The sequence below is a fragment of the Mustela nigripes genome, chromosome 4, assembly GCF_022355385.1.
Source record: "Mustela nigripes isolate SB6536 chromosome 4, MUSNIG.SB6536, whole genome shotgun sequence".
NCBI lineage: Eukaryota > Metazoa > Chordata > Mammalia > Carnivora > Mustelidae > Mustela > Mustela nigripes.
In genome coordinates this window covers 138,401,179-138,419,749 of record NC_081560.1, presented here as the reverse complement: position 1 = coordinate 138,419,749, position 18,571 = coordinate 138,401,179, and the positions used below count along the sequence as shown (strand labels likewise).

The window sequence follows — 18,571 nt, the reverse complement described above, 5'->3', positions numbered from 1 at the left end:
TAAGGTTAAGTTCCCGGGATAGCACCTACCAGGTAATAATCACTCAAGTAGGTTACTGATTAGCCATAATGAATGACATTCTCAAGGGTGGCTCAGTTGTTTAAGCGTCAGCCTTTGGCTTAGAGTCCTGGGGGGGGGGGGGGGGGTGTCCCTGCTCAGTGGGGAGTCTGTCAGCTCCTTCCCCCTGTGCATGTACTGGCTCACTCTCCGTCTCTCTCTCTCTCTCAAACAAATAAATAAATAAATACCTTTTTAAAAAAAAAAAAAGTGTTCTTACAGAAAACACTGTCATGAAAGTGGATACCATTATGGGAGAAATGGAAAGGTCACCCTCATCTCAGGTAGGAAATCCTCTCAACTGTAGGACAGTGTTGTGAATTAATGTTCTGGTGTTCTTTCTGTATTCACTTAATACATATTTATCAGGCACATCCTTTATGCACATTTTTCTGTCTGGTAATAGGTGACCAGGATATATATTCAGCCAACTGTAAGTAGTCTAATCTTCAAATCATTCTAATGTGTTGAATAATAAATAAAATTTGTTGTGTTTACTTTTTCTGCTTTCCAAATGTGAAAGTAATACTCTGCAATCAAAGACTGGTCAAAAGCAATTATGAAAAGAACAGTGAGAAATAGTAATTGAACTTAGTTAACACCTGCTAAGAACAGATTCATTGAGGCTTTTAGCTTCCTTGGAAGCGATATTATCATGGTGACAAAAATATTGCTATATTTATTGAACGATAACTATGCACCAAACTTTTTGCTTAATTCTTTACATATAATACCTCATTTAATCCTTACAGCACTTGGAGCTTGTGAATATTATCTCCATTTTTTGGCAGGAAGATTTTGAAGCCTTATAGGAAGTAAGCCACTTAGCTCAAGTCTCAGCAGCGAATATGGGTTCAACCCAGGCCTTGCTGGTTCTAAAGCCCTTGTTCTAAGTCACTTCAATATATTACCTTTCGTAGAATGAAACCAAAACCCACCATATCTTGAAACCCCTTGTTCCAGATCTAAAGCATTTTTTCCCGGACACCCTCAGTCAGGTATACCTTGGTTTTTACTATCCTGTAATAAGTTCATGTATCAGTCTTGTTATCTTCTGGTTTTGATTTTCAGACTAAAAAGTTAACCTTCTGGTTTAACTATATGTGGTTGACACTCATGCCATTTAGTCACTTCATTTGATCACCACCCTGGACTTAAAAATAATTTTAAAATGGAAGATATCCTTGATTTTTAAATAGAAAAGTTCGTTTGTTTAGTTTGGTGTGATATTAGTATTGACAGTGAAGATGCATCTTGTATTTGATCGTCAAGAAAATTCAGAATCCAGGCAGTTTGACCTGGGGCTCTCTGATGTCCCCTCCCAACTATAAAAACAGATTTCCCATTCAGATAGTGAAGTGTGTATGACATGCTCTCCAAGTAGGTTTGCAGTAGAGAACATGGCCTGTCATTGTTTTGCCTTTTTATGGACATAACAGTTGTCCTGAGACTACTGGTAGGAGCAGCAATGGCATGATGAAGACCTCAAAAGACAAATACTTGGGGCACCTGGCTAGCTCAGTCGGTATAGCAAGTGACTGTTGATCTCAGGGTCATAAGTTTGAGCCCCAGGTTGGGCGTAGAGATTACTTAAAAAAAAAAAAAAAAAAACAAACAAAAGACAAATACAGTGAAGTTGAAAAACAGATGTATTCATCTCAGTGGCTTAAGATTACTCTATATTAATTGCATTGTGTGGTTCAGAAACTAGAATTAGAATAAGCCTATTAAGAAAATTATTCTGAAATACTTGTGTAAGGGCAGGTTTTACCATAGGAGATAGATAAAATCTCCTGAAAAATAACTGCACAAAAGAGAATACGGTTGAAGTTTACATTTGTTGAAATACATTAATGTCAAATGTCTTTAATAAATTAAGATCCACTTGCAGATACTGATTTCCTTTTGTGATTTTTTAAAATCTTTTTTTGGTTCATAATACATATTTTCTTCTTTTTCTGGCTTCCCATATTCCTTAAATCATTTCATCTAGATATATAGACCATCTGTCCTTCCAAAGGCTATTCCTTCTCTCAACAAGGGGCAGAAGTGGAAATAAAAGGCACAATATGGAAAGAAAGCCAGGAAAAATCTTGTGGACAGTTTTTTGGCTCCTCTTCCCTGGCCCCTCTTTGCAACCCCCTAGGGAATGACAAGGAGCCAACAGCTTGTATCCATTTGAGAAAGTGATAGTGGCCACAGAAGAGAAAATGCTAAGCTGTTCAGCTCTCTTCCTAGACAGAAAAGCAATACAAATGGTGGATGGTGTGCTGGAATGCACACGTTCTGTGCCACAAGACCAAATAGATTGGGATTTCTTATTGAAGTGGAACATAAGAGGCTCTATCAATGTTTGACTAAGTAAAATGAGGCTAGTCATTTGAATTGCTTCCAAATATACAGCTGGAAGCTCTCTGCATTGTGATAATTTTGTAATAACCTCTCTCCCCAAAGACAGTCTCATGACCTGGGGAATTACATGCACACTGTGCTCCAGGAGTTGCACCCCCAGGATTTTATAGGCTTAAGATACACAGTTCATCCTGAGAACCACACGGTATCTAGCGATAGCCTGTGAAAATGTAGCCCCAACAAAGGCCCTTAAGAAATTGCCCTTGAAGCTCCCGAGTCTCAGCGTAGGAGGTCTTCAGCTAATAAATGTTGAATGAATAGCACATTAGTTCAAGCCAGTTTCCATTAGCAGTTTTGTATGTGAAGAAAAACCACTCTCTCCCCCTCCTCCAGCTGCATTAAGATCTCAGAAATAAGGTGCCTGGGTGGCTTAGTCATTAAGTGTCTGCCTTCGGCTCAGGTCATGATCTCAGGGTTCTGGGGGCCCCGTGTCAGGCTTCCTGCTGAGCAGGAGTGGAAATAAAAGGCACTCCCTCTCCTACTCCCCCTGCTTGTGTTCCCTCTCTCATTCTCTCTCTCTGTCAAATAAATAAATTAAAAAAAAAAAAAAAAAGACCTCAGAAATAAGGCAGTCTTGCCTCAAACAAGCCTAAAAACCTAAAAGGAGAAGTGCTGACCGAAATCAAATTCCAGAGCAGGTAGTGACTCTGAATTGGGCTTCATGGAGCTGAATTTTCTAGTTTTTAGGCCCTTTCAGGTTCCAGCCACACAAAAATAATGACAATAGTAGAACCCATTGCCCAACGTCAAGTCTGAGTTCTCAGAAGAACATTAATAAAAATATTGAGTATTAGAATTGTCACTCGGAAATTTCTCCCGGAAATTGTCTTTGTCGTCTTTGAAAATCACAGAAGTGAGGCCTTATGCCTCTGTGGAGAGCAGATGAATACAGGCCTTTCATAAGCCTGGAGGAAGCCGCTTGCTGCTGCTGCCGATATTAAAAACAAGAAGCATTTCACCCTTGAGTCTATCATGTAGGAGAAAGCCTCAGACTCATCTAATGCAGATAGATGGAATTCCTCCATAGTTGTCCAATCTCCCAGATGAAGGTAAAATGAACACCCTAAATTGTTAAAGCCTGCCTGGGGGAGTGGGGACCACAGCTCCGTTTCTCTCGCCTCTCGAAGCCCCTCGATGACCTGTGCATCTCCAGCTTCTGCCTGGGTACCACCTTTCACTGATATCTGATGGAAACATGGCCTTGCAGAACTCTTACCAGCCCTCCCTTTTGTTTCATGGTGGTAAATTGAACCATAAATCAAACTTAAATTGAGCATTGAAAACTTTTGATACTGTCAAAACTTAATCAGAAAAATTAATCAGCTCTATAGAAGTGAGGGGGTAACAAAAATGAAGCATTGAGTAATTGAGTTAATAAAAAAAGAGGCCTTCCCTTAATATTGACAATGTTGATTTCTTTGGAAATAGTTTTGAAGTTTTGCTTCAAGAACAATTTCTCAATAGTTTTAAATATGACCAAGCCCCATGACTGTGGTTTATCTAAGACAGTGCAGGGCTACCCCATAGAATGAATATGTACCATTGCTTAGAAGGGTGAGACTGTGATACTGAGAAAGAATCTTTGGATCCATAATAGAGCTGGGTTATGAACAGTCCCAGCTCTGTCACAGGGAACTTCCTGTTGCCTCAGTTTTCTCATCTGTAAAATGGAACTGATAATATCTACTCCATAGTGTTGTTAAATGATTAAATAAAGGCATATATGGCGAAGTTCCTAGCCCATAGTACAGAAAATTGTTGTTGTTGTTGTTGTTGTTAAAATGTAGTTCTTGGGTCCTGCTCACTGATACAGTCTCACTAGAGAGGGTATGAGTGTATATCAACTTACTGTGCTAAGGAAATAAGAATTGGAAGAGCATTTCACTCTTGACTGTGTATTTCCTTATTTTGTGTCTCATATATAAGTCTTATCTCCCTACTAGATGAAGTTCCTGAGGACAGAAGCTGAATCTTTTCTGTACTCCGCAATGACTAACACAGTGCTAGATAACTAGTAGACATTCCAGAAATGTTTGTTGACATGACCATACTTGGTAAATGTCTTATGTCTTTCTAATATCCCTTTTATGACAATAGGATTATCCCCTGCCACATAAGAATCTTAAATTTCCTGGTAACTTATTTTCCAATAAAACTGTAGGGATAGTTTACCATCTTCAAATTTGTTTTTCTTTCTAATTGGTTTCTGGGCTCATCTTTGGCCATTTTGTTATTTTTGCATTTATAAGTTTCATTAACACTGCAGCTAGCACTGAAATAACTTTGCTGTCTCCTTTTTCTTTAAGAGGGCAGGAAGGGGCAGAGGGAAAGGGAGAGAAAATTGCAAGCAGACTTCACACCTGGCATAGAGCCTGACTTGGGGCCCAATCTCACAACCCTGAAATCATGACCTGAGTCGAAACCAAGAGTCAGATGCTTAACTGACTGTGCCACCCAGGCACCCTTTCCTGTCTCTATTTTTTAATCAAAATTTTAGTTTTCTGATATTACTGAAATTAGTTAGACGTCCTTTATTCTTAACCTTTCCATCTGCATATCTAAATGTATTTAATGATTTTTCAGTAGTTTTGTGGTAAATAAGCATGTCTAATTAAGGCATCCTACACTATGTATTTTTTTTTAAGCTCTGTTGATGTCTTAGTCTTTGATTGCCATTTTAGGGAAAACCTGGAAATGCATTACTTTCCTTTTAAATGTGTGAGTGTATAACAATATTAAGTACAGATTGAGGAACTGATAGGACTTTACAAATATACAGTTGATCAAATTTATAATTAAAATTTTTTCAGAGTATTTTTTAATGGTAATTGGCATGTTCAGATTTTCTACTTCTTGACTCAATTGGAAGGGTGGGTAATTAATATTTTTCTTAAGAATCTTCCACTCTTGGGGCGCCTGGGCAGCTCATTGGTTAACTGTCTGACTCTTGATTTTGGTTCAGGTCATGATCTCAGGGTTGTGGGATGAAGATCAAGCCCCATTGGTCTCTACGCTAGGCATGAAACCTGCTTAAGATTCTCACTCTCTCTCTCCCTCTGTCCCTCCCCACCCCAAATATCTTCCATTTCTTGAGATTTAAAATTATAAAATTATAAGGGTGCCTGGGTGGCACAGTGGGTTAAGCCACTGCCTTCGGTTCAGGTCATGATCTCAGGGTCCTGGGATCGAGTCCCGCATCGGGCTCTCTGCTCAACAGGGAGCCTGCTTCCCTTCCTCTCTCTCTGCCTGCCTCTCTGCCTGCTTATGATCTCTCTCTGTCAAATAAATAAATAAAAATTTTTAAAAATCTAAAAAAAAAATTACAAGATTATAAAGTGAATTCATCTTCAGTGTCTATTTTTTTTAATAATTTATCATTTCTGATTTTGTATGTTAGGATTTTCTTTCTTGATTAGGCAAACTGAAGTTTTATGGGGACATTTTGGGCAGTTGGAAGATCACCTTTGGCCATACCGTCTAAGATTTGATTTATTGTGTTCCCATTACCATTCATTCATTCATTCCTAACCGTATATAATTGCAGGTTTTGTGAAAGTTGTTTAAGAGTTTTGTGTCTGTGACTTCCATAGATATCCATCATTAACATCTTGTTTCTGGCATATTCCCCACTGTCTGACAGCTCCTCCTTCCCTCTGTGAGGAGCTTCTGCATGGCCCTCCTCACCTCTAGCACTCAGTGCTAGTGTTCCTGTCCAAGGGCTCAGTGAGCTTCTGCCAGTGTCCTCCACCATTTCCTGGGAGACTGCACTGATTTCCCAGAAGGCAGGGGGATTTGAGAATTGGTGTTTACTACATTCCTTCAATCTGGTCCCATCTGCTCCATAATTAGCTGCCAGTACTCTAAGTCTGTGACAAGAAGATGGTCTTCCCTAGTTTGATTCCTGGGGGAGGATCCCTCTCCTTTGTCATTCCTTATTGATTATAATAAGTACTGGCAGGGGGCCATAATTAGCTTTGAAGTTATTTCTGAGTAGCAGGGACATGGGTGATCCAGAGAGCACTTATTACCAATAATATTACTCATGAACTGGAATGGAGTTTTAACATTGTTTTTATTCCCATAAGGATGCTCCTGCTCTGTAAGGTGTAAGGGGTTAGAGCAGCTCTGTTTTATCCGTGAGGATATTGAGGCCCAGAGAAGTTGAGTGACTTTCCTAAAGTCATAAATATTGACAAAGCTGGAATAAGAACCCAGATCTTCTGTTTCTGATTGGTTTTTTTTTTTCAAATCTTAGTGATAATTACAGTTCAAAAATAACAGTCTCTATGGCCACCAACTACTTTCTGGCATCCAGCTTGATCATTCCACATTCCATGTCAAAATACTTTGCATTTGACCCCAAGAACACTCTGTTTCTCTCCCAGTTCGAACGCCATGACCCTGTGGATGGGAAGATTACTGAGAGGCAGTTTGGTGGCATGCTGCTGGCCTACAGTGGGGTGCAGTCCAAGAAGTTGACCGCCATGCAGAAGCAGCTCAAGAAGCATTTCAAAGAAGGAAAGGTAGGTATCTTTGTTTATAGGAAGAAAAGGAACCATGGGAAGGTATGGTTATATTGCAAAGGTACTACCATAATGAGAAAAAAAGATGAAACAAAGGTTATAACTAATTCATCTCTGGTGCTTCAAAAAACACGAGCAGTGGATGAGGAAGAAGGGAGATTGCACAATAAGCCTTTAAGGGTTCTTGTTCAAAGGGTGGCACTGTGAACTAGATTGAGAAATTTAAGAGGTACCTGTCTGGCTTTAGGTTGAGCACGCAGATCTTGGTCTCAGGGTTGTGAGTTCAAGCCCCACACTGGACTTAGAACTTAGAAAAAAAAAAATTTCAGAAAGTCTGTCTAGAGAAAAATTAAAAAGAGAGACTGGTTCCCAGAGGAATATAAAGAGTTTAGTTACAGATACCTTGATTTAGGATGCCTATGTATGGGGCACCTGGGTGGCTCAGTCAGTTGGGCATCTACCTTCAGCTCAGGTCATGATCCCAGGGTCCCTCCCTGGTTCTCCCTTTCCCCCTGCTGCTCTTTCCCTGCTTGTGCTTTCTCTCTTTCCCTCAAAAAAATATATAAAATATTTAAAACAAAAATGCCTGTGGACTCTCCAGTTAGAGATGATTAACAGGCACTTGGATATTCACATCTACTTCAGATGACTGAGATAGGGTTGAGAATCATCAATACATTATTCAGGTCAAAGCCATAAGACATTTATTGTTCTTTTTCCCCCACCCTCCACCCCCTCCATGAGACGTTTAAACAGCATAGGAAGGAAGCAGTTAGAGAAAGTAGTGCAGCTGAAGCCAAGGAAGTAAAGAGTACAGGGACAGAGGGGATCTAGTAAAATAAGATGATAAACATCCATTGGCTTTGGTAAAATGGTAATAACTGATGACCTTTGGGAGCTGTTTATTAGAGTGGAGGACACATTAAAATGGGAAGTAAAGAAGTCGAGAAAGAGAGGATAGGAAGAAATTGAGGAAGAGGGAAGAGGGGCTCCAGAAAGAAGGAAATAGGACATTTTCAAAACTCTGAGGCAGTGTATTAGTCTGCTTGGGCTGCTACCACAAAACACCATAGGCTGGGTGGCTTCAACAACAGAAATTTATTTTCTCACAGTTCTGAACGCCAGGCATTGATGATCAAGGTGCAGGCAAGTTAAATTTCTAATAAAATTCTTCCTGGCCTTTGGACAGCTGCCTTCTTACTATAGCCTCATAAGGCCTTTGCTTGGTTGTTTGCATGGCAAGAGACAGAAGGAGAGGGAGAGAGCAAGAGCAGGAAAACACACATGCATACTAGCTCTCTTCTTACAAGGACACTAATCCTGTCAGTTCAGGGCCCCACCCTTCTGACCTCATTTAACCTTGGTTATTTGCTTAGAGGCCCTGCCTCCCAGTATGGCCACACTGGGGGTTAGGGCTTCAGTGTACGTATAAGTTCTGTGGATGGGGGGACACACGGATTCCACAACAGAGAAAACACAAAGGTCTAGCATGTGTGAGGAACTGAGAGGGGACTGTTGTGGTTGGAGCATATTAGCAAGGAGGAGAATGGCCCGAGATAAAGTCTGAGAGGGAAATGGGGCCAGCCCGTGCTGGCACAGAGTTTGGATTATAGTCACAGTGCAATGGGGAGCTATTAAAGGGCTGTGAACAGGGAAATGCTTGTACATTTGTATGTATATTTAAATAAATGACTCTGGCTGTTTTATGTAAAATAGTTTGGAAAGGAGCAAACACAGAAGCCAAAAGACTGATACTCGGATGATGAGAGAATTCAGGAAGAGATGATGGAGAATTTTTTGAGCAGCACTGCGATTGGAAACCATGAGTTTGTGGCGGTACCAGCCAGCACTGCTCTCTGATAGCTTTGCACACCAGCTGCACCTGGTGCAGGAAGGGGCAGATGGTAGAACTGAGTCAGCACTGGGGTTTTGCCAGGGTGTGGGATGGACATACTGAAGCAGAGATCACTGAAGAGGCATATCTCTTAACCGTCACACACACGCACATGCACACATGCCCCAGCTTGCCAGACCTTCTCATTCGTAGCCCAGTACCCTTTCCTCTGGACAGTGATTACCAGTTGGCCATGACCAAAGAAACTGACCTGGCTCTAAAATTGTTCTGTCCCTACAGCAGGTGTTCTCTCGGTTATGGGGGGAGGACTCATCATTAACAGAAAGTGACAGAGAACAATCCTGTCTCTTAGAGACAGCTTTTACGGTGCTTAGTACCCAGCTCATATCTGTTAGAAATTATGATTTCCAAAAATTAGTGTTTGGGTGGAATTTTAGCCCTTAGGCCGAAAACATGGTGTTTGCATTAGGAAACACTCTTTTCTTTTTACCAGACTAATTTTAAATAAGTTTGGTTCACACATTTATTTGACCTTAAAATAATTAACTGCCATAATAGGCTAATTTGTATTTTACTATTAATTCATATTTTAAAACAATAAATTGGTTGTTGGAGACATCTCCCTTGAAGGAATAAGGTATCTTTGGCAGGAGTTAATTTAGGACCTGGAGACCTTACAGAAGAGCTGTGAAGTAAAAGGACAGTTTTTGTCAGATGATAAAAATCTGGGGTGCTAAATTACTTCTGGCCCAGAATTTCTAGGCTGTGTTAGCCAGGAAATTGAGATTGATTGCCCTCTCATGTTGATTAACTTTGTGAACATAGCAATTAACTAAAATGAGAGTTAATGAAGGGCCTTTGCTCCTGAGGTTACAAGTCCATCTCTCTAGGACCATGTCTCATTAAAGGGGAATCACCATCTGCTTCCTAATTGTTTCTTTTATTCCACTCTGGATTTGTTATCATGAAAATGTAACTTTTCATTGGGCTCATATTAATCATTTTCTGCGTGGGATTCTGCACAGATTATCAACCCAGACCTAAAGGACTGGCGGTCCTAGTGGTGATAGTAAGTAAATATTTGCACATCACTTAATGACTCTGCGATGTTTCACTGCCTTCCACATTGTTCTTTCTCTGTCCTTCCAACAGCCTTGTTAGATCTCCTTTTGCCTTTGAGGGTCTAGAGACAGACAGAAAGAGAAATGAATGACCCACCCAGAGTCTGGACTGTAATCCAAGGCTTTCTAGTCCAGATCTTGTCCTTTCTATAGCAGAGTTCTCCTTAGCCATACCCTTCGTCCAAAGCAGTGCTTCTCAAGCCCAGTTTCCTAGTATCTCTTGGGGAATTTTTCAGAAATGCGATTGTTGGGGCCCTCTTCAAACCAGTAAATCAGCAGCTCAGTGGGTGGGTCCAGCCATCAGTGTTTCTTAAAAGGCTCCCAAGGTGATTCTTGGATGCAGTTTAGCTTGTGAGCCACTGGTCTGGAGGACTGTACTCTGTCCGTGTCTCTAGATCTTTTGCCCCTGAGTAATAATAGCTGGACAGACTGGGGGAACCTGGCATGCTGGACAGATTACTCTATTCATGCCCTGAGGAACTGCCGTGTTTCTTATTTAACAAAGACAGTTTTCATTTCTTCCTTTTTTTTTTTTTTTTAAATGGGGAGCATGTTTGTATGGCCTTTATTTTAAAAATCATTCCCTGTCCTCTACCAGATTTTTCCCATTCCGTTCACTATCCTTTTTCTTGTGAATAATTCTTCTAGGCCCAATCTGACTGAGCTCTAAAATTTGCCTATTTTCCTTCCTCCATATTGTCTTCTCATTAAAAGAATTTTCTGAGACTTTATAAATGTAATTCACAGGGATGGTTCTCTATGCACATAAGAGCACAGAAGCTGTAAGCTTTAATAATTTTAGTGAATTCACTTAAGGCTGAATTGAAAATGATATTGAGTTCAATGTCAGACATGGCTATGTGCAAGAAACTAAGCCAGGTGCTGTGGGAAAGATAAAAGATAAACAGAAACCATCATCTATCCCCAAGAAATACATAGTCTGTAATAATTGAGTAAGAAAACATATATACACACACACGCACAAAGAACTATGTAATTTCATATCCAGTATTTACTGAGCGTCCACTCTGTGCTAGGCACTCCTGTAAATATTAGGAATACAATAATGAGCAAAAACAAGTCTCTGCTTCAAAGAACTTGAACTTGACATTCCTAGTGCTGGGACACCGGTGATAAATAATATAATACAAGGCAACTCACTTGACTTTGAGGCTCTTGAGAGCATAGTCATACTCCTGTTTGCATGTCCCCAGTACAGTGAGTGTCCATAGGCAGATCTTTGTCAAACGCATTGGTGAATGTATCAAGTATACATATAAATCTCTGAAGCCTTTTGGGAACACCAACAAGAAAGATTAGAATCAACTGAAGAGACTAAGATTTCTTGGCAGAGGTACAATTTGAACTTGGTCTTGAGAGCAGAGTAGGATTTTGCAGGGTGTCAGCTTGTTCTTTGTCCTCAACTTGCCTTTTGCTCCCTCATCATTTCACCCCAAACAATGTTGACCCATAATCTTTAAGGTTGGTGAAGGCAGAAGGTCTCATCTTCTGTAATCCCTTCCTGCTGAAGAGGGGTGTAGAAATGTGCCTACCTGTGGGTCCGTATTGGTCAGCTGGGGAACATATAGGGGAGTTAGGAAAGGTGGAGGCAGCTAGAGGGAAAACCCACCTTAGCTTGACAATAGGCAGGCCTCCAGTATCCTGAGAGTTTCTCTAGCATATGAAGGTCCTTTTGGACATTTCCCTTTTTCCTTACCTCCCCCAGCTCTCAAGTATATAATCAATCATTCCTCACAATTCCAAGGCAGCTCTTTCTGCCCAAGGGTCCAGTCCCCATGCTTTAATAGAATCACCTTTCTGCACAAAAAAAAAAAAAAAAGAAAGAAAAGAAAAGAAAGAAAGAAAGGAAAAGAAAAAAAAAGTACAATTTTGACAAGCAAAAGTTATAAAGCAGTTTGCTTTTGTATTAGCATCACCATGTAGTAGAACATCTGAGGTATGGCCATTAAAAGACTAGAACTCTCCTTTATTGATTAGCTTTGTTTTACTGATTAGCTTTGAAACTTGTACTTCCCCCAAAGTATTAAGCTGTGACTTACTAGTAAAAGAATTTGTGGATTTTTCCCCTATTATATTTCTGTTTTGCCTCTGCTATTAGTCTCATATACTTCAAAGGTATGTGAGTGGTATACTTTCCCCTGTTATCTGTCCCTCAAGGTCCTACACATACCAGAAAAGAGTTTATTTCAGAGCTTAATTGAATAAAGTCATTGCCATTTGCTCTGTAGCAGTGGGCCCTCCGGCTTCCTGCAGACTCAGACTACTTCGTACTGAGTACTTGCCAAGTACTAGGCATTTTACCTATCTTCTCCCTAATTATCACATCTGCATGATATATAGAATCCCTGTTTTTCCGATGAAAAATACTTCTCTGAGCCTTAATTATTTGCCCGAAATCTCACAGGGTGTTAAGAGGTGGCACCAGGAGTCAAAGCCAGGACTGTCATTGCACAGTCCACAATCTTCCCACTAATGAGCCCATTCATTGCCGCTCCTCCTTCTCCATGATCTGAAGAAGCAGAAGGGTTTGGGGGAAACAAAACCATGTTGCTAGACCCTAGCCTATAGGGAGATGGCTAGAAAGTTAATTTATGGAAGCATTTGTGGAGGACCTTGAGTACTAGGCAAAAAGTTGAGTTTATCCAGTTGACAGTGAGAAATCACTGATATTTTTGTGAGTAGGAGGAAGAACCTAGGAAGAAAGTGATGTTGTGGGGTGATTAGGTACTTATAGACATGTAAGTAATAGAAGTGGTGTACTTTCCCCCCAACTGCCAGGCAACAGTTGAAGACAACTGTGGGGTTTGCAATGGGAAGATGCTTTATTGGAGCAAGATCAGCATAGGTACACCCCTGAAAACGTACCCACAGAATTGGTGACAGTGGCCGCAAAAAGGGTGGGAGACTGGAAGACAAGGGGAGAGGAAGAATTTGCTTTGTGCTGTTCATATATTACTCTTCCTATATTCATGTATTAAATGTTTTTTTAGGGGCGCCTGGGTGGCTCAGTGGGTTAGGCCACTGCCTTCGGCTCAGGTCATGATCTCAGGGTCCTGGGATCGAGTCCCGCATCGGGCTCTCTGCTCGGCAGGGAGCCTGCTTCCCTCTCTCTCTCTCTCTGCCTGCCTCTCCATCTACTTGTGATTTCTCTCTGTCAAATAAATAAATAAAATCTTAAAAAAAAATAAAAATAAAAATAAAAAAAGTTAAGTTGCTACAAGTCATCAACTTTAAAAAAAAATGTTTTTTTAAAACTTGAAAAATAATTAAATGTTTTTAAAAACTAAGCAGAAGATGGAGCAGATGATAAGTGATAAGACTGGTACAAGACATAGCATATATAGGAGAAGAAAGGAGGCTATTTTATCTTTTCAGTGAGCCACAGAGGGAATTCAGGCAGGGGGATTGATTCCTGGCAGGTGGATTTCCTGTGACTGATGAAAAGACAAGGGAAGGAGATCATGTGTGACAGTGTGTTGCCCTGTAATTAAGTGTCACCTTCACCCGTGCCAGTCAGCACTGGGTCCCTGGCATTATCAGACGACTCCAGAGGAAGCTGAATTTTCCTTATCCCTCTTTCTACTTCAGCTGCTTTTTATTTCGTTAACAGCTTTATTGAGGTATAATTTTGGCCATAAAAGTCACCGATTTTAAGTGAACAGTTCAATGATTTTTGGTAAATTTACAGAGCTACGTAGTCATCACTGCCATCCTGTTTCCGAATGTTGGCATCACCCCAGAAAATCCCCATGCTAGCTTGCAGTCAGCCCCCATTTCCACCCCTGACCCAAACAGCCAGGCATCTTTCTTCTGTCTCTGCAGATCTGTCTCTTCTGGACATTTCATGGGAATGCATTCATAAAATAATGTAGCCTTTTGTGTCTAGCTTCTTTTACTCAGCATCCTGTTTTGAGGTTTATCCGTGTTGCTTGTATTCATAGCTTACTGTTTTTATTGCTGAACACAGTGAACAGAATTCCACTGTATGGTTATATTGCTATGAACATTTGCCTACAGATCTTTATATGGACCTAACCGTTCCTTCTTATTAAGAAAACTGCTAGGAGTAGGGGCGCCTGGGTGGCTCAGTGGGTTAAAGCTTCTGCCTTCAGCTCCGGTCATGACCCCAGGGTCCTGGGATCGAGCCCCACATCGGGCTCTCTCCTCTGAGGAAGGCCTGCTTCCTCCTCTCTCTCTGCCTGCCTCCCTGCCTACTTGTGATCTCTGTCTGTCAAATAAATAAATAAATAAAAATCTTAAAAAAAAAAAAAAGAAAAAAGAAAACTGCTAATAGTAGAATATCTGGGTTCTATGGAATAATTGAGTTTAATTTTTGTTTTTAAAGATTTTATTTATTTAACAGAGAGAGCACAAGTAGGGGGAGTAGCAGAGGGAGAGGGAGGGGGGTATAGCTCAGTGGTAGAGCATTTGACTGCAGAGGGAGAGGGAGAAGCACAGACTCCCCACTGACCAGGGAGCTCCATGTGGGTCTCTGTCCCAGGACCCCTGAGATCATGACCTGAGCTGAAGGCAGATGCTTAATCAACTGAGCCACCCAGGCACCCTAACTTTCTTTCTTTTTTTTTTTTTTTAATGAAAGCACCAAACTGATTTCCACTGTGGGTACTACATTTCCACAACAATGTGAGAGTTCCAGTTTCTCTACATCTTTATTAAAACTTGTTATTGTCTGTCTTTTTTTATTATAGTCATTCTGATTGGTATGTAGTGGTTTCTCATTGTGGTTTGAATTTGCCTTTCCCTAATGACTGATAATCCTGAGTTGTTTCACGAACTTATTAACCATTAATATATCTTATTTGGTGAGACATCTACTCAGATACTTCTTATAATTGTATTATTTTTTTCTCATGATTGAGTTGTAAGAGTTCTTTACGTAGTTCTGGACTCAAATCCTTTATCAGATAAATGATTTTTAAATATTTTAAAATATTTCTCCCAGTCTGTGTTTTGTCTGTTCTCGCAGTAATTTTTTTTTAAGATTTCTTTATTTATTTTAGAGCAAGCAAGGGGAGGGGCAGAGGGAGAGAGAGAGAATCCTGAAACAGACTCCACGCACGAAGCCCAATTTGGGACTTGATGCTAAGACCCCAAGATCATGACCTGAGCCAAAAAGAGTCAGCAGGGGCGCCTGGGTGGCTCAGTGGGTTAAGCCGCTGCCTTCGGCTCAGGTCATGATCTCAGGGTCCTGGGATCGAGTCCCGCATCGGGCTCTCTGCTGAGCAGAGAGCCTGCTTCCTCCTCTCTCTCTCTGCCCGCCTCTCTGCCTACTTGTGATCTCTGTCTGTCAAATAAATAAATAAAATCTTTAAAAAAAAAAAAAAAAAGAGTCAGCAGCTTAACTGACTGAGCCACCCAGGTGCCCCTGTTCTCTCAGTATTTTGAAGCACAAAAGGTTTTAATGTTGATGAAGTCTAATTTATCATTTTATTTGACAATCCATATCATTTTATGGATTGTTCTTTTGGTGTCATATCTAAGAACTCTTTGTCTTACGCAAGGTTATGAAGTTTTTTTTTTTTATGTTTTCTTCAAACACTTTATCAGTTGCTTTTAGTTTTGAAAGAGAACTCTAGGAGCACCTGGGTGGCTAAGTCAATAAGCACCTGCCTTGGCCCAGGTCATGATCCCGGGGTCCTGGAATTGAGCCCTACATCCGACGGGCTCCCTGCTCAACGGGGAGTCTGCTTCTAGCTCTCCCTCTGCCCCTCTGCCTGTTCATGCTCTCTCTCTCTCAAATAAATAAATAAAGCCTTTAAATAAAAAAAGACAATTTTATTTGTTTTTTAACAAACTCTTAGTGTTAATTGAATTCATGTTTTAATAAACATAGAGAAGTGTTTCCAGTGTTTCTACTGTCCACACTATGTATATATATATATATTTTTTAATCACCTAGAGTCCAGTTTTATATAAGTCCATCTTTCCTAAGGTAGCTAGATAACCAGTTTGTTGAACATTTGGTCACAGGATAAAATAACTCCTCTTTCTTCCACTTCCCCCTAGGGTGTCAAGACATTCCCCTTGATGCCATGCTTAAGGGAAGGTTATTTCCTTTTGACCTATATCTGCAGGTCAGGCCACCTGCCAATGGCTGCGTGGAGCTAATGCCTTCCAGTCTGAGCACCTCAACTTGCAGAAAGCATGTCCTCTCACTTTCCATCCACAAACCTCATCTTATAGTCTTATGATAGCTTTCTTGCTAAAAACTCCTCTGGATTTTTTGCTAAGTTGTTACAAAGAAATAAGAATTTTGTGACTGGCATCATCTTTTCTTTAAGGACACCTATCTAAATTGTAAGCTCTATAAAATGTCCAAGGCCCATGTCCAAAGCAATTTTATTTCCCTCACTGTTCCTAGCAGAGTGCTGAGTTGTTAGAAAGTGCTCAATAAATATTTTTTATTGTATCTATATAATAAAAGGTAAAATGTTTTGTATTTCAATTTAATAATGGCATTAATGTGATTTGTATCCCACTGTTTTTCTAAGTCATCAAATGAATAGCCGTTCAATTCAGATTTTTTGCTCTGTCCTTAAATAATTCTCAGCATGAGTACCGTGGCCTCTTGTATTTGATGTTTCACAATAAATTTACTAGCAAACATTAGAGCTTATATGTCGGAGTAGGTAGCATTCCCTGTACCATGTGCTTTGTTTTAGGAATTTTATTTTAACCATTTTTAAGTGTATAGTTCGGTGGCATTAAGTACATTCATACTGTGTACAAGCATCACCACCATCTATCTTCCCAAATTGAAACTCTGTACCCATTAAACAACAATTCCTGGGACACCTAGCTAGCTCAGTCCATAGAGCATGGATCTTGGGGTCATGAGTTCAAGCCCCATGTTGGGCACAGAGCTTACTTTAAAAAAAAAAAAAAAAAAATGGGCACCTGGGTGGCTCAGTTGGTTGGACGACTGCCTTCAGCTCAGGTCATGATACTGGAGTCCCGGGATCGAGTCCCACATCGGGCTCCCAGCTCCATGGGGAGTCTGCTTCTCCCTCTGACCTCCTCGCTCATGTTCTCTCTCACTGTCTCTCTCTCAAATAAATAAATCTTAAAAAAAAAAAAAAAAAAAGTCCCCATTCCTCCTCCCTCCCCCACCCAGCCCTGGCAACCACCATTCTACTTTCTGTCTCTGTACAGGTACCTCATATAAGTGGAATCATATAGTATGTCACCTTTTGTAAATGGCTTGTTTCACCTGGCATAATGTCTTTGAGATTCATCCGTATTGTACCTTATGTCAAAATTTCCTTCCTTTTACAGGGTGAATCATATTCCATTTTGTTTATACATTCATCCATCAGTGGACACTGGGTTGAAATGTGAAATCCCTCACATTTCAACCACTGCTTGTCTTTTGATGGAGTTGAGAGAAGATGGTATTAGTGTATCCATCCACAAGCAGGTGATATTATAGAGCCTGTACTTCTGGTCCAGGAGAATTCTCTTCTCTAAGGTTGATGCTAGCCTAGTGTTTCCATTAGATAGCATACTAAGGCATTCATATAAGGAATAAGTCCTATCTCCGGATGCTCTAAGTCAAGGCCAAGGAGAATGGCCTCAAGTTAGGGAAAAACTATTTACTATAAGCCTTCCAGTTCACTGCCAAAAATTATGGAACCTGGCACATAGCAGGTAGTCCATAAATGTTTGAATGCATAAATACAGATGTACCACTGTGCATAATTGCCAGAAACTGGTAACAGTCCAAACAGAATGGATAAAAAAAAATGTGGTATATTCACACAACAATAAAAATGAGTTAACTACAGAATACAAAACATAGACAAATATTAAAGAGAGAAGCCATATATAATAAGATGCATACCGTGTGATTCCATTTACGACGTTCAAAACAAGCGTAATTGAACTGTTTCTGTTTGAGGATGCATAAATAGATAGTAACGCTATTTTTTTTTAAAGATTTTATTTATTTATTTATTTGACAGAGAGAGAGAACACAAGCAGGGGAAGCAGCAGGCAGAGGGAGAGGGAGAAGCAGGCTTCCTGCTAAGCAAGGAGCCCACCACAGTGCTCCATCCCAGGACCCCGGGACTGCAACCTGAGCCGAAGGCAGATGTTTAACCAACTGAGCCACCCAGGTGCCCCGATAGTAGCACAATTTTTAAAAAAGGCAAGGAAGGCAATGAATCCACTAAAAGTCAGAATAGTGATTAACACTGAGTAAAGGGGCTTAATGACTGAGATGGGTTATCTTGAGGGGAGACCCAAAGGCTTCAGGGATGCTGGTGATAGTCTGTTCCTTGACTTCAGTGGAGGTTCTATGGGTGTTCATTGTACAGCAGTTTCTTGTACATTTATATTTTATGTAGCTTCCTATATGGTCATCATAGTTCACAATAAAAAGTTTTTTAGCTCCTATTATTCTTGGGAAAATTATAAAAGATAGTGTGACATAATCATACATACAGTATTTTAGCTCTTCATTTGATTGATTAAATGAGAAAGAGACCATTGACCCAGTTTGGAGAGTACCAGAAAAGAAATGTATACTGTCATTAATGAAGTTTCCTTATTTGTAAGTTCCC

General features: G+C 40.3%; 1 protein-coding gene across 2 annotated transcripts in view; it reads left to right on the top strand.

The window, feature by feature from the left end:
* Positions 1 to 18,571, top strand: part of MICU1 (mitochondrial calcium uptake 1) — a 246,333-nt gene that overhangs the window by 198,677 nt on the left and 29,085 nt on the right. For both annotated transcript variants that reach the window (XM_059397702.1, XM_059397703.1), the window contains one exon: positions 6,855 to 6,992. In XM_059397702.1, coding sequence (XP_059253685.1) covers positions 6,855 to 6,992 — 138 coding nt within the window. The remainder of the gene's footprint in view (positions 1 to 6,854; positions 6,993 to 18,571) is intronic.